This window comes from Bufo bufo, chromosome 2, assembly GCF_905171765.1.
Source record: "Bufo bufo chromosome 2, aBufBuf1.1, whole genome shotgun sequence".
Lineage (NCBI taxonomy): Eukaryota > Metazoa > Chordata > Amphibia > Anura > Bufonidae > Bufo > Bufo bufo.
In genome coordinates, this window is record NC_053390.1 from 110,474,971 (window position 1) to 110,489,169 (window position 14,199).

General features: G+C 41.7%; 1 protein-coding gene across 2 annotated transcripts in view; it reads right to left on the reverse strand.

Moving 5' to 3' along the window:
* Nucleotides 1-3,291: 3,291 nt before the first annotated feature.
* IQGAP2 (IQ motif containing GTPase activating protein 2) overlaps nt 3,292-14,199 on the reverse strand; it is a 150,572-nt gene continuing 139,664 nt past the window's right edge. For both annotated transcript variants that reach the window (XM_040421415.1, XM_040421414.1), the window contains 4 exons: nt 11,720-11,880; nt 9,715-9,861; nt 6,563-6,671; nt 3,292-3,880 (listed from right to left, as the gene is read on the reverse strand). In XM_040421415.1, coding sequence (XP_040277349.1) covers nt 3,767-3,880; nt 6,563-6,671; nt 9,715-9,861; nt 11,720-11,880 — 531 coding nt within the window. In that variant the 3' untranslated portion in view covers nt 3,292-3,766. The remainder of the gene's footprint in view (nt 3,881-6,562; nt 6,672-9,714; nt 9,862-11,719; nt 11,881-14,199) is intronic.

Sequence of the window (14,199 nt, forward strand, 5' to 3'; positions counted from 1 at the left end):
TACAATGGTGTTTTTTTACTATAAAATAAAAACCCAGCAGAGGATGTTTTTCTGGTGTTTTTTTGCATACAGTGTGTCTTAGCATGAAGTGAAAGGAAATCACAGCAGCTCTCATCTGCCACCTCCCAGTGGAGCACAGAAAATCAGACCTGGACTCGGTCAGGTACAAACTGTGAAAGAACAAATGGAATCCAGCTCCTCATAAAAATATGCTTTAATCGACTTCCATAATATCCAATATCAAATAGGACAATTTGCTGTGACGCGTTTCGGGCTGTTACATCTTAGCCCTTCATCAAGACAAACAAAGATACTTAAAAACCTAGATTGTTATGCACTGGCATGAAAACGCCCACTTGATTGAATAATCCACACCACCAGGAATCAGCCCCTGACGGTAAGTAGAATCTAACAAAAGGGAAATTCAGCCAAGTGGAACGGAGGCTCAAAACAGATAGAAAATGTATCATTTATATTGTAGGGTTAAATCATGCTTCTTATTCAATCCCTTCGGTGTGCATGTTCCAAGGTTAAACATCCAATATGTTTCTATACTAAAAAGTTTCTGTCTGCGATCTCCCGCCCTGATCGGTGTAATAACTCTTTCAATGCCCTGCACAGAAAACGCAGAGGTATCGCCTTTGTGAACTATCGCAAAATGTAAAGTGGCTGCTGATACATTGCGCGTTGAAACATGTGGGACATCACTCAAGTGTTTTTGTATTCTGACCTTAAGCTGATTCGTAGTACATCCCATATATTGCAATGCGCAAATTCGATAGGTGATAACATACACAACATATTCTGTATTGCAATTTATATACTGTCGCAATTCATGTGTGCTACCATTCGATGTAGATACAATATTTTTACTTATTGAGATGTGGGAACAGCAGATACACTTTTTACTTCCACATTTAAAGTTACCCTTCGTATTCAACCAAACTGGTTCGCAAGTGATATTCTCCAAAAATAAACTGGGACTCACTTTTTGTCCAATAGTCGGTGCTTTTTCTCGCTATACACTTGATACCTACTTCTGCAACATCTCCCCAGCCCTCATCATAACCTATGACTGGAAAATGTTTACGTAAGATGTTGCAGATAAGGGGATACTCATCACTGTAGTTTGTGACAAAAGTCACCGGTTCACTTAAACCTCGTGCACAAATTCGATCACGTTTTCTTTTCTTATATTTTCTCTTATTTGTTTCATACTTTTGGTTCGAGTAAACACAAGAGTTCCTGTCCACTATATAGAAGTCTGTAACCTTACTGCGATGTCAGAGGCTTCCCTTGAAAACAAATCAAGGGTTGAACAATTACGTCGAGCCCTCAGCATTTCCTGTCTAGGAATGTTTTTGGCTACATGAAGGGGGTGGCAGGATGATGCATGGAGTATTTCCCGCAGTTATTTTTCGATGTGTGCAGGTATAAACCCTATGGTCTTCTGGATCTCCCCGCAATGAGAGATCCAAAAATACAATAGAAGAAAAATCACTGACCATAGAAAGTTTAATGGAGGGGACACAATTATTTAAATACTCCACAAATGACATCAAATCTTCTGCATCACCCTGCCGTACCCACAACACATCATCGATAAAAAGCCCATACCATTTCATAGATGTGGAATATGGATTACTGTCCGAAAATAAAAAAACTGTTCTCCCACCACGCCATGAATACATTGGCCACAGAAGGAGAGAATGTTGCACCCATTGTGTGGGTCTTAGCACTATCGTTTTTCTTCATGGCGCTTTACACCTATATTGAAAGCAATGCTAAAATGCCTGAAAATATGCCAAGAGCTACAGCATGCTGCATTTTTTAAAATAAGCTAGAAAGACAAATCGACAAAAACACCAGGTGCAAAAAATACTTGTGTGTCCTGCATTTTATATTTCACATAGACAACCATGCTGGGGACCAAGAATTAGAATGGGTGCCATGCAGGGGCACAGCTATAGGGTAAATGGCTGCTTTGGGGCCTGAATTCAGAAGGGGCCCACTCAGAAGGAGGACTCAAAGATTTTGTCAGGGCCCCCTCAACAGTATCATACAATGACATTACATACAGTATATATGTGTAGGAAATGGACGGAGAGGCTGCTGGGCCTGGTCTGAGAAAGTCATCTGGACTAGCCACAGGGGTGGGTGTTGCGAAGAGGTTGCGGGATGGGGGGTGTCTGGGCCGGGGTTCAGGGCGGAGCATTCAAAAATTTTCTGTGGGGCCCCGTCATTTCTAGTTACACCACTTGTGCCATGCTAGGCACTAGGAATAAAAATGAAACCATGCTGGGTAACAAGATTTACTGAGGTGTCATGCATGGCCCAAGAATCATGGGGCTATCTTGAACTTGGAAAGGGAGGGGTCACCATGGTTATGTGTTTGGGCTGTGGAGATTTGCTTAGAGTATCAATGCTGTTTTATTAGTTCTAGTCTGAGCACGGTTGTGTGTGACACTTAACTCCTGCATTCTTTATACTTATTTTCTTTGAGAGGAACATCCCCATAAAAGACCACATTTCTGCACATATTTGGGTGGTCGGTTCGAAACGGTATTACTGATAAATCTCATCTCTTTTGTATCAAATTCTGTATTTGGCTTTTTCCACAAACACTGCATGAGTTATTCCATCTGTTTACCCATTTGTTATAATTTAGTTATTAAATTGGCTGTTCGTCCTACTGTGTATGCATTTTTTTAATTCACAACCAAAAACTTTCCACAAAAACAACAAAAAAAAAAACACAAAGGACTGCAACTTTACATATAATCTCTTTTTAATGAAACAATTAATTTTATTGCATTAAAAAATAAAGAAAATTACAAAGACGGAGCAGTAGACATATAAAAAGGCACAAACCAAACATTGTGTAGCCTATTCAGTGATGGAAGAGAAAGCAATGAACCGAACTGTACTGCTTTTATTCTTCCAAGACACATACCACAGCACTGAGGTGGCTAAACCTCTGAACCTAAAACAGCTATAATCACCCCGATACCTCACTGCCATTCAGTATGACTCGCAGAGAGTAGAATACAAGGGCCAACATAGGCAGTAGTGCATTAATTCAGAAGTCCAGGTCATGCAATGTTTACAGTAAATAGTTTCTTGCCATTTATAAATTATGTTTTACTAAAAAGAAAAAACATTACAAAATTCCCCAAAAATTCACCTTTGCAATGTTACTTTGAAGCCATCAGCACCGACAATTTTTTTTGTACTTTTTTGTCACACTAGATTGACTGCTATGAGCGTAATAACACTACAAATAAGTATCTTTTTAAACTTTTTTTTGTTGCTTTTTTTTTTTTTTTTAGATTCATCACTTTATAAAAAATATATAACAATTTTTATAGTGTATTTTATTTTGTCAGTGAATTTAGAAATCTAGTAAAATTGAAAGCATTTATATATTAACCTGTGTCTCCCACAGAAAAATCAAATTACCTGTAACATGTGCAGTACAGATGCTAAAGTGCAACCACGCACTGCTAACTCCTTTCAGTGTGGGACGGTTAAAATCTCAGGGGAGCCTGGATTTCCCTGTCGTTGAAGGGGTTAAAGGCACCTTAAATACAATCAACTTAGAAATTTTGGCTAACTTACTATGGTATTTTAAAAAAAATGCAAAATGATTTTGCTCTCACAAGGACTTGAATTAATATATTAAATAAAAAGAAATGACAAAAAAATAATTTTGAAACTGATTTAACCCAAGCGTTCCCATGTATGTCACCTGAACTAATTTATATTATTATTTTCCATAAAATTTCCTGTTTAGAAGAAATATGAGGAGATTCACATTGACTTTTGCCTTGTCAAATATTTTCATTACAGCAACACCGTCGTACTGCATTTGCAGTAGGTCCTGAAATTGAGAAAAAGGAGATAGTCAATATATACTGTACATTTACACTGCATGCAGAATTATTAGGCAAATAAGTATTTTGACCACATCATCCTCTTTATGCATGTTGTCTTACTCCAAGCTGTATAGGCTCGAAAGCCTACTACCAATTAAGCATATTAGGTGATGTGCATCTCTGTAATGAGAAGGGGTGTGGTCTAATGACATCAACACCCTATATTAGGTGTGCATAATTATTAGGCAACTTCCTTTCCTTTGGCAAAATGGGTCAAAAGAAGGACTTGACAGGCTCAGAAAAGTCAAAAATAGTGAGATATCTTGCAGAGGGATGCAGCACTCTTAAAATTGCAAAACTTCTGAAGCGTGATCATCGAACAATCAAGCGTTTCATTCAAAATAGTCAACAGGGTCGCAAGAAGCGTGTGGAAAAACCAAGGCGCAAAATAACTGCCCATGAACTGAGAAAAGTCAAGCGTGCAGCTGCCAAGATGCCACTTGCCACCAGTTTGGCCATATTTCAGAGCTGCAACATCACTGGAGTGCCCAAAAGCACAAGGTGTGCAGTACTCAGAGACATGGCCAAGGTAAGAAAGGCTGAAAGACGACCACCACTGAACAAGACACACAAGCTAAAACGTCAAGACTGGGCCAAGAAATATCTCAAGACTGATTTTTCTAAGGTTTTATGGACTGATGAAATGAGAGTGAGTCTTGATGGGCCAGATGGATGGGCCCGTGGCTGGATTGGTAAAGGGCAGAGAGCTCCAGTCCGACTCAGACGCCTGCAAGGTGGAGGTGGAGTACTGGTTTGGGCTGGTATCATCAAAGATGAGCTTGTGGGGCCTTTTCGGGTTGAGGATGGAGTCAAGCTCAACTCCCAGTCCTACTGCCAGTTTCTGGAAGACACCTTCTTCAAGCAGTGGTACAGGAAGAAGTCTGCATCCTTCAAGAAAAACATGATTTTCATGCAGGACAATGCTCCATCACACGCGTCCAAGTACTCCACAGCGTGGCTGGCAAGAAAGGGTATAAAAGAAGAAAATCTAATGACATGGCCTCCTTGTTCACCTGATCTGAACCCCATTGAGAACCTGTGGTCCATCATCAAATGTGAGATTTACAAGGAGGGAAAACAGTACACCTCTCTGAACAGTGTCTGGGAGGCTGTGGTTGCTGCTGCACACAATGTTGATGGTGAACAGATCAAAACACTGACAGAATCCATGGATGGCAGGCTTTTGAGTGTCCTTGCAAAGAAAGGTGGCTATATTGGTCACTGATTTGTTTTTGTTTTGTTTTTGAATGTCAGAAATGTATATTTGTGAATGTTGACATGTTATATTGGTTTCACTGGTAAAAATAAATAATTGAAATGGGTATATATTTGTTTTTTGTTAAGTTGCCTAATAATTATGCACAGTAATAGTCACCTGCACACACAGATATCCCCCTAAAATAGCTAAAACTAAAAACAAACTAAAAACTACTTCCAAAAATATTCAGCTTTGATATTAATGAGTTTTTTGGGTTAATTGAGAACATGGTTGTTGTTCAATAATAAAATTAATCCTCAAAAATACAACTTGCCTAATAATTCTGCACTCCCTGTATGTGTAAATGTGCCGCCACCTGATGAATGAGCAAAATGCTTGTTTATAGGGTAAATTATTTTTCATGCAGCTCATTAAATCATTGTTTCTGGGCAGCAGATCGTGCTGTGCAAATAGCGATCCGCTTCCTAGAAACAATAACTGTATATGGGGACGAACGACGGCAATAACCATCGCTCGTCCCCATACAGCGCAGGTGATTATTGTATGTAAATGCAGCTCTTTACCGTGACTGATGAGCAGGCAATTATCTGGAAGGAACGGGCCCAATAATTTCCTGCTTAGTTGGTGTGTAATGATCAACCCCATTAAATCACTGCCTATTAGGGTTGATCATGCTGAATAAAACAATATCTTATTCATGCTTCTATGTGACCCATGTCCAAGAAAAGTCCATTTTTATTAATATGCACATTACCTTCTTGGAGCACTGAGGGGCCAGCCCGAGGCCTAAGAGCAGCAGTTTGTCAACACCCTGCAGTTATGGCTATTCCCCCTTCCCCTGGATTGATAGGGACACACATCTTGTCTGGCCCTGTATTCTTACGCCTGAACCAGGGTTCTCTGTCTTGGCGGAAGGTATCTGCTCGGGTAGCAACCAATCCACTGTGCATGCACAGAGACAGAGAACTATGGCACAGGCCCAAGAAGGTATCATTTTACTCAGTATGATCAATCCTACCAGGCAGTATGCCTAGTTTAATAGGGTTACTCATGCTGACAAATGCTGTTTAAACAAAAATGTAGTAAGACAACAAATGCTGTTTAAACACCTGAGAAAGACAACCACGATATGTGATGTTGTCTTTATGTGCTTAAATAGAGATCCCCATGAGACATTTATGGCACATATGTGGTTCCCTGACCCCAATTCTGCCACGCAAGGTGGGCGCGGGCTGAATGAAGGTATGGCGGTGGATATATGTAACACACTTCAACCAAGTCACAGAAAAAAGTATTCAGAGCTCCTTGTCTGAGAAGACGGGCTAGACACAGATACTCTTCCTCAACAAACGGGTTTTTATTATCTTCCACTTGTCGAATAATTTCTATGTATTCTTAATGTATATACCTGAAAGTGAAGCTGGACCTTTTCCATCTCCACCCCGAGAAACTTTGCCTTCACTTCAAAATCACCAACTTCATCTCCAGGTGTGATGTCAAAGAGAACATTTTTAAATCTGAAAGAAGATAATTGAGTGAATGTTTACCTTGCTCCCATCCTAATCAACAATTTAATTCATATAAAGAAAAAAAACATTTGCCATCTCACATGTCAAATCACTGAAAATAAGAATTTATTTCATAAGAGTGACCATGGATAGATATCTGTTGAACTTAAAGGGCATCTATCAGATTTGTACCTATGAAATTGACTGACCTGTTACATGTGCGCTTGGGATCCGTGTTGGTCCCATGTTCATATGTGCCCGCGTTGCTGAGAAAAATGATTTTTTTTAATACACAAATGAGCCTCTAGGAGCAACGGGGGCATTGCCATTACACCTAGAGGCTCTGATCTCTCGCAACCGCCGCACCCTCTACACTTTGACAGGACCAGGCATTATACCTGACCCTGTCAATCAAAGTGAAGAGGGCGTGGCAGCTGCAGAGAGAGCAGAGCCTCTAGGTGTAACGGCAACACCCCTGCTGCTCCTCGAGGCTCATTTGCATATATTAAAATATAATTTTTCTTAGCAATGCGGGCGCATGAACATGGGAACAACACAGAGCACATGTAACAGGTCAGACAAATTTAAAGGTACAAATCTGCTGACAGATGCCCTTTAAGAGTTCCTCATGCAAGACAATTTCTCATGCCCTTTGAGTAGACATGTCGTGTGCTAGCAGTTCAGTTTTTAGATCTTGAAGGTTTGCATTAATACTATTGAAGTGTAGACATGGATTTTCACTTACTTCAAAACTTAAGATCATCATCATTCATTCACGGGACAACACATGTTGACAGACTGTAAAACTGTCCTCCATGTACACTAGATTGTTGGCTGATCCCACCAAAATTGGGTAAAGTGTGTTTCTCATATGTTCTAATTTTAGTTCTTTCGGTTTCTTTTTCGCATACCTAAATCCAGGGCCGGTGCAAGGATTTTTGCCGCCCTAGGCAAGATAAAAATTGACGCCCCCCCCCCCCCCCCCCCCCCCTTATCAGATGATCTGCCCATATCATGTTCCACCCCTTTCTCAGTTTTTTAATTAAAAGAACTGCTATGTTTCCCTTAGGGTTAATCCAGCTTCTTGTAGCTGTCTCTTTTTGCGGAACGGAATTGCGGGCCCATACAACGTGCGGCCCCCAACCAGAACTGCGGACCCGGATCCGCAATTCCGATCCTGAAAAAAATAGAACATGTCCTATTCTTGTCCACAATAGTGCCGGCAATGTGCGGTCCGCAAAGTGCGGAACGCACATTGCCGCTGTCCGTGTTTTGTGGATCCGCAAAACACACACGGATGTGTGAATGGACCCTAAATGTGAGGTAAATTAGTTTCCAATGTAGTATTAATAACTAAACAATTACATAATAAACATATTGCATTGTCTACTTACCACCAGGACAATAAGATGATCTGGACTCTGGCTGCAGTCTGGCTCTGGGGACTCCCTTGTCACTCTCATTATCCCCCCCCCCTTGTCACTCATTATTCCCCCCCCCCCTTGTCACTCATTATTCCCCCCCCCCTTGTCACTCATTATTCCCCCCCCTTGTCACTCATTATTCCCCCCCCCCTTGTCACTCATTATTCCCCCCCCCTTGTCACTCATTATTCCCCCCCCCTTGTCACTCATTATTCCCCCCCCTTGTCACTCATTATCCCCCCCCCTTGTCACTCTCATTATTCCCCCCCCTCTCCCTCCCCACTCATTATTTCCACCCTCCCCACTCATTATTTCCACCCCCCTCCCCCTTGTCACTCATTATTTCCCCCCCTTGTCACTCATTATTTCCCCCCCCTTGTCACTCATTATTTCCACCCTCCCCACTCATTATTTCCACCCTCCCCTCCCCACTCATTATTTCCACCCCCCCTCCCCCTTGTCACTCATTATTCCCCCCCCTTGTCACTCATTATTCCCCCCCCTTGTCACTCATTATCCCCCCCCTTGTCACTCATTATTTCCACCCCCCTTGTCACTCATTATTTCCACCCCCCTTGTCACTCATTATCCCCCCCCCCTTGTCACTCATTATTCTCCCCCCGTCACTCATTATTCCCCCCCCCTTGTCACTCATTATTCTCCCCCCCCCTTGTCACTCATTATTCTCCCCCCCCCCCTTGTCACTCATTCTACCCCCACCTCTAGTGTAGCGTGGCCGAGCTCTGTTCGATCCGCGGTACAGGAGCATTTGTTTCCTGTACCCGGCCGGACTGACAGGAAGTGCACACTAAGTGAGCACTTCCTGTCAGTCCGGCCGGGTACAGGAAACAAAAGCTCCTGTACCGCGGACCGAACAGAGCTCGGCCACGCTACATTAACAACAACACAGAGCAGGATTCTTTAGAGCGGCAAGCGCTCAGCCTCAGCCGCTCAGGCGACGCCCCCAACTTATATAAGCAATTTTTTGTTTTTTTACCGCAACGGGCGCACCCTGCTGCATGGCGCCCTAGGCGACTGCCTAAGTCGCCTTACTGGTGGCGCCGGCCCTGCCTAAATCGTTCATCAACCATGACAATTAGAAATTGACCACAGCCGTGAGTAAATTTGACATTGAAAAACTCTGTGGGTGCATTCACAGGACCATATGTATTTTACGGTCTGCAAAACACGGATCCGCAAAATATACAGATGACGTCTGTGTTGCATCAGTTTTTTTCCCCCCGACCCATTGTAACAATGCCTATTCTTGTCCGCAAAACTGACAAGAATAAGACATTGTTTTTGCAGGATTGTGGAACGAACATACAGATACATTCTTGTAGCCCCATTGAAAAGAATGGGTCCGCATCCAATCTGCAAAACATGCGGATCAGATGCGGACCAAAAATATGGTCATGAGAATGGGACCTAAGAGTACGGCCACACCTGGTGTGAATGCTGAGAAATCTCTTCAGCAGAAATGCATGTAGAATATGGGCAGCATGTACAGGACGTGCACAGTGGACTTTACGCTGCATGTTTCACCTGCGTCTTTCAACCTTTTTAATGCAAAGGCAGAAAACAGTGGAAGGCCTAACTGGTATTGGAGTTACTTGACTGCTACTCACTGATTGGTCTGCAGGCCTTCTATTTCCAGAATGACGCCCTTTTCATGTAGTCTCGCTGCTGTATATTTCAGGGAGGAGTGTTTCATTTTCTTGCTGCTGCCTTTCTCTTCTCCTTTCCCATCCACTTTTATAGAACGCCTTGAATTCCTGTGTGAAATGAATTATGAAAATACACAGGATAAGATCAAAATGTCATAGTGTTATAATTTTCCGAATACCAATCCCAAATTTATAACCAAAACATCAGATTCACATCTGTGTTCTCTTTGACTTTTAACCCAATTTACCACAGTCTATGTTTCACGTATAAATGGGGGAGATTTATCAAAGACCGGCGTTTTATGCCTCCTGCGCCGCATGCGGTGCACCAGAAGAAAATGTACGGCGACTCCACGCGGCACAAATGAAAAGAAATGTGGTGGACCAGCTAGCCCCACCCACTCCGACCCTCGCCATGCTACCTTTTCGGAAAGTGGCAAGGGTGGTACAGAGATGCCACTTGCAACAAAATTTGCCGCAAGTGGGGTTTAAAAAGGTCGCAAATGCAAGGTTTGCACATTTTTTTTCACCAAAAAAAGAGGATCAGAGAGAATGATAAATCTCCCCCTGTGGGTAGACTACCATAAACTGGACTGCGGGATCTGTAGTCAGTCAGAGGTTGAAGGCAACTACATGGTTTTTGAGTTTGATAAGATTGTGCTAAAGAACTGTAAGATATAGGGCTCATGCACACAAATGTATTTTCTTTCCGTGTCCGTTTTTTTGTGGACCATATGCGGAACCATTCATTTCAATGGGTCCGCAAAAAAAAATTAAGTTACTCCGTGTGCATTCTGTTTACGTATGTCTGTTCCGCAAAAGAGTAGAACATGTTCTATTTTTGTCAGCATTACAGACAAGGATAGGACTGTTCTATTAGGGGCCAGCAGTTCCGTTCCGCAAAATACGGAATGCACACAGACGTCATCCATATTTTTTGCTGGTCCGATCACCAGCACATGGTAGCTCCGTACAAACTCCTCTTCACTATGGTGGTGAAGAGGAGTGGGGGTCTTTGGATCCTTATGCTAGAGATCAGTGAGAACCCCATCGGTGGGCCCTATCACTTTAACATATATCAACTATCCTGTGGAAAACCCCATGACAGCCATCTGGAAGCAACCTTGGTTTTAGAGGGTTCATACAATGTGTACAATGCGATCAATAACTGTAGAAACTCTTGTCTAAAAAAATGGCGCAGTGGGAAAGGATGGCAGTTTCTTGGGTTCAATCACTATTAGATCAGTAGTCCTCATTTAAAGGGGTATTCCCATCTGGACATTTATGACATATCGATAGCATATGCCATAAATGTCCAACAGGTGCAGGTCCCACACTTATGTCATGAATGAGGCCCCACCTCGAATAGAGCACCACTTGCAAATGCTTGATTTTCTACATTTACTTCTATGGGACTTCTGAAAATAGCCATAGCAGTGAACGGAGGGGCGGGCATCTATGTGTCCTCTCTATTCACTACTATGGGACTTCCAAAAATAGTTGTGTGGAGATAGCAGTGGTAGGACTTGCACCTATCAGATATTTCTGGCATATCCTACCAATATGCCATAAATGTCCAGATGGGACAACCCCATAAAGACATTTATACAAGTGATGCAGTTCTTGCATGTGCTTTCCAGTCATTGGTAAAAAATAATAATAATATGCTGGCATCCAAGGAAGTGCTAGAAGTTCTGAAATACATTAGCCTCCTAGAAGACCAAACTTAACCTTATGCCAGAAACACCTATTTCCTATTTCATCATTCAGTGCAGGACCTTTATTATACAAGTGAGTTTTTGCCTCCAGGTCTGGATGCTAGCCATATTCATCTGAATGATTTTACATATTGAAACCTCTTCTATATCTTTATCTATGTACTTTGGGGGTGTAGGGTGGCCCCGCTTCCTCCTATCCTCTTTGCAGAAGCTGCACATAATAATGAACATACGTAAACAGAACATACTTCCTAGTTAGGTTGTCCAGACACGTCTTGATGTATGTGTTATAATAAGTGATCTGGTCTTCAAAGAACGCGGTCTTGGAGTTGAGGGCATTAAGCGTCTGCTGGAGCTTTACAAGTTCAGCTTTTCGCCGTTGCCTGTGTCGCCTTTGGTTACGGATGTCCTGCATGGATATGGCAAAAAAGAATATACAGTTTATATTACATCAGAACATCAGATTTAAAGCTATAGGTTCTACTAATAGTTTTGTGGCAAACAATGATCATTAGGAGAAACTGTAATAAACCAAAGGCAGTGACAAATAGACCTTGCTAACGTGAAGCAAACATTGCCTTTACTTTGTCAATGGATGCCTCTGCTATGATGAAATAACACTTTTAATGATCATGCAAATTAGTAGTTCTGTGCACTGAAGTCCCCTCCTTCAGCCACCCAGCCCCTCCTTTTGAACAATGATTGGTAAAAGCAGTGATTAAAAAAAATCATCTTGCCTGGTCCTGTGTTCTTGTGCAAACAACTGCATATTGGCGCATGCGCAGTAGACTTGTTTTAATCCTGGCAGAGGCTCTGGGTTCTACTGCACATGTGCCAATGTGTACAGAGCTTGCTTGAGAAGACAGGGTCACGCAGTATGAAGTATCCATAATTGCCAACAGTCCCAAATTTGCAGAGACTTCCCCTAATTTTCAGAGATAGTCTCGGCAAATTCGAGATGTCCCGAGCCAAAAATGGGTGTGGTTAATTTACCAACTGCAGTGTTGGTAAGTATGAGTATCCAATGCCTGGCCCTGTCAATAAACATCTGGAGGGAGGGGCTGGGTTAATGAAGGAGCGGATCTTTCACGCACTGAGGGCAGTGGCAACATCATCCTTGGTGCATGAAACTACTAATTGGTATAATCATTAAAAGTGTTATTTCAGCATAACAATGGCATCAATATAAAAAGCAAAGACAGTGTTTGCTTCAGATGAGCTAAGCCATTGGTTAATTAGAGCTGCTCCTGATGACAGGTTCCCTCTAAGACTAATATGTACCTAGCATACATCTAGTTTTTTGAATCTCTAAGTCTGCTGCCACCATCATAGTGTATAACCTGGAGCTGGGACCAACAAAGAAGTGAAAGAAGCATGTTCCCAACGTGTAACCGCATCTGCCTATCAAAGGATGCACTGATGGTGATTTTTTTCCCACCAAATTTAGGAATATATCCCAGAAACAATGTCATTTTTATTCTGGCGAATAATTCTGGTGAGATTTTTAGATAAGTTATTGATGCTTGAATGACCCTTTGTCTTTTTTTTTATGCGGGTCAACATCTCTCAACCTTTCCTCCTTATACAGAAAGCCCTTTGTGCCACACTCGAGATCAAATAGTCTATTGCTCATTCTAAACCATTCTTAAAGCTGCCTTTTTATGTTTTAAGTGGTGTCACAGTTACAGCATCTTTTAATCTTGAATTTCAAGGTCTCTAGATTTTTCAGCTGACAGAACTCTTAGATTTTTAACTACGTGTATCACAAAAACTGATGAAATTTTTTAATAAGCACCAATTTAAAAAAAATATTTTTTTTACCCCAAAAGAGTAAAATGAAATAATAAAAAAGCGCCCTCAAGGTGTTTATAGCCTTTAAAAGCATCAAAAGTGATGCACCCCTTTTTGATATGAGATTTATGGCACAGAAGAGATATGGGTTGTGGATATTGAAGCCTTCAGAACTTTTGAAATTAGAACAAAAAAAAAAAAAAACTGGGGACACATTCTCAAATTAAGGGAAATATGAAAACGACAACAAGAGAAAAAAGAAACAGAATTCATTATGACGAGAATAAAATGATCCTAAAGTTATATGGGGGGTTTATCATCTCCCTGAGCCAGAAAAGGAGTCAGTTTGCGACTTTTTACATGCAACTTAAAAAAAAAAATAGAAACAAATGCCTTTTCACACCACCCTCACCTCTTTTCCTAAAAGGGGTATGGCCAGCTGCTGCAACAAATTTATCTTTTTTTACACCAGTTTTCTGATGCAAATGAAGCCAGAAATCTACATCAGCTCAGAGCTGCAGCTCAGATTTCTGGTTAGGTGCACGGACTGCAGGAGGATGCGCCTAATCTACGACGAGGCCTGCGCCTCATCATAAATTAGGCACATCTTCTGGCAGCACAGGGGATATCAAGCAGCGGCCGGTCTTGCTAAATCTCCCCAACAGAGTCTTCTGAAAGTGACATAAAAAAAATGCTATATGAAGAGACAACGGAGGATGCAAACGACCTCGACAAAAAATGTTAGTAGGTGAAAGAATCAATAACTATTCCCAGAAACTTACAGTGAAGGACATGTGATACAGGGATGGACAGTGATACCAATAAAAATAATCCAGGTAAGTGAAAGGTCCAGTATATCAGGCATAAGTAGCAGCGACAGCATAAAACCACAAAATATATACAATTGGCTGGAATTCCATATTTTGCTTACATAATT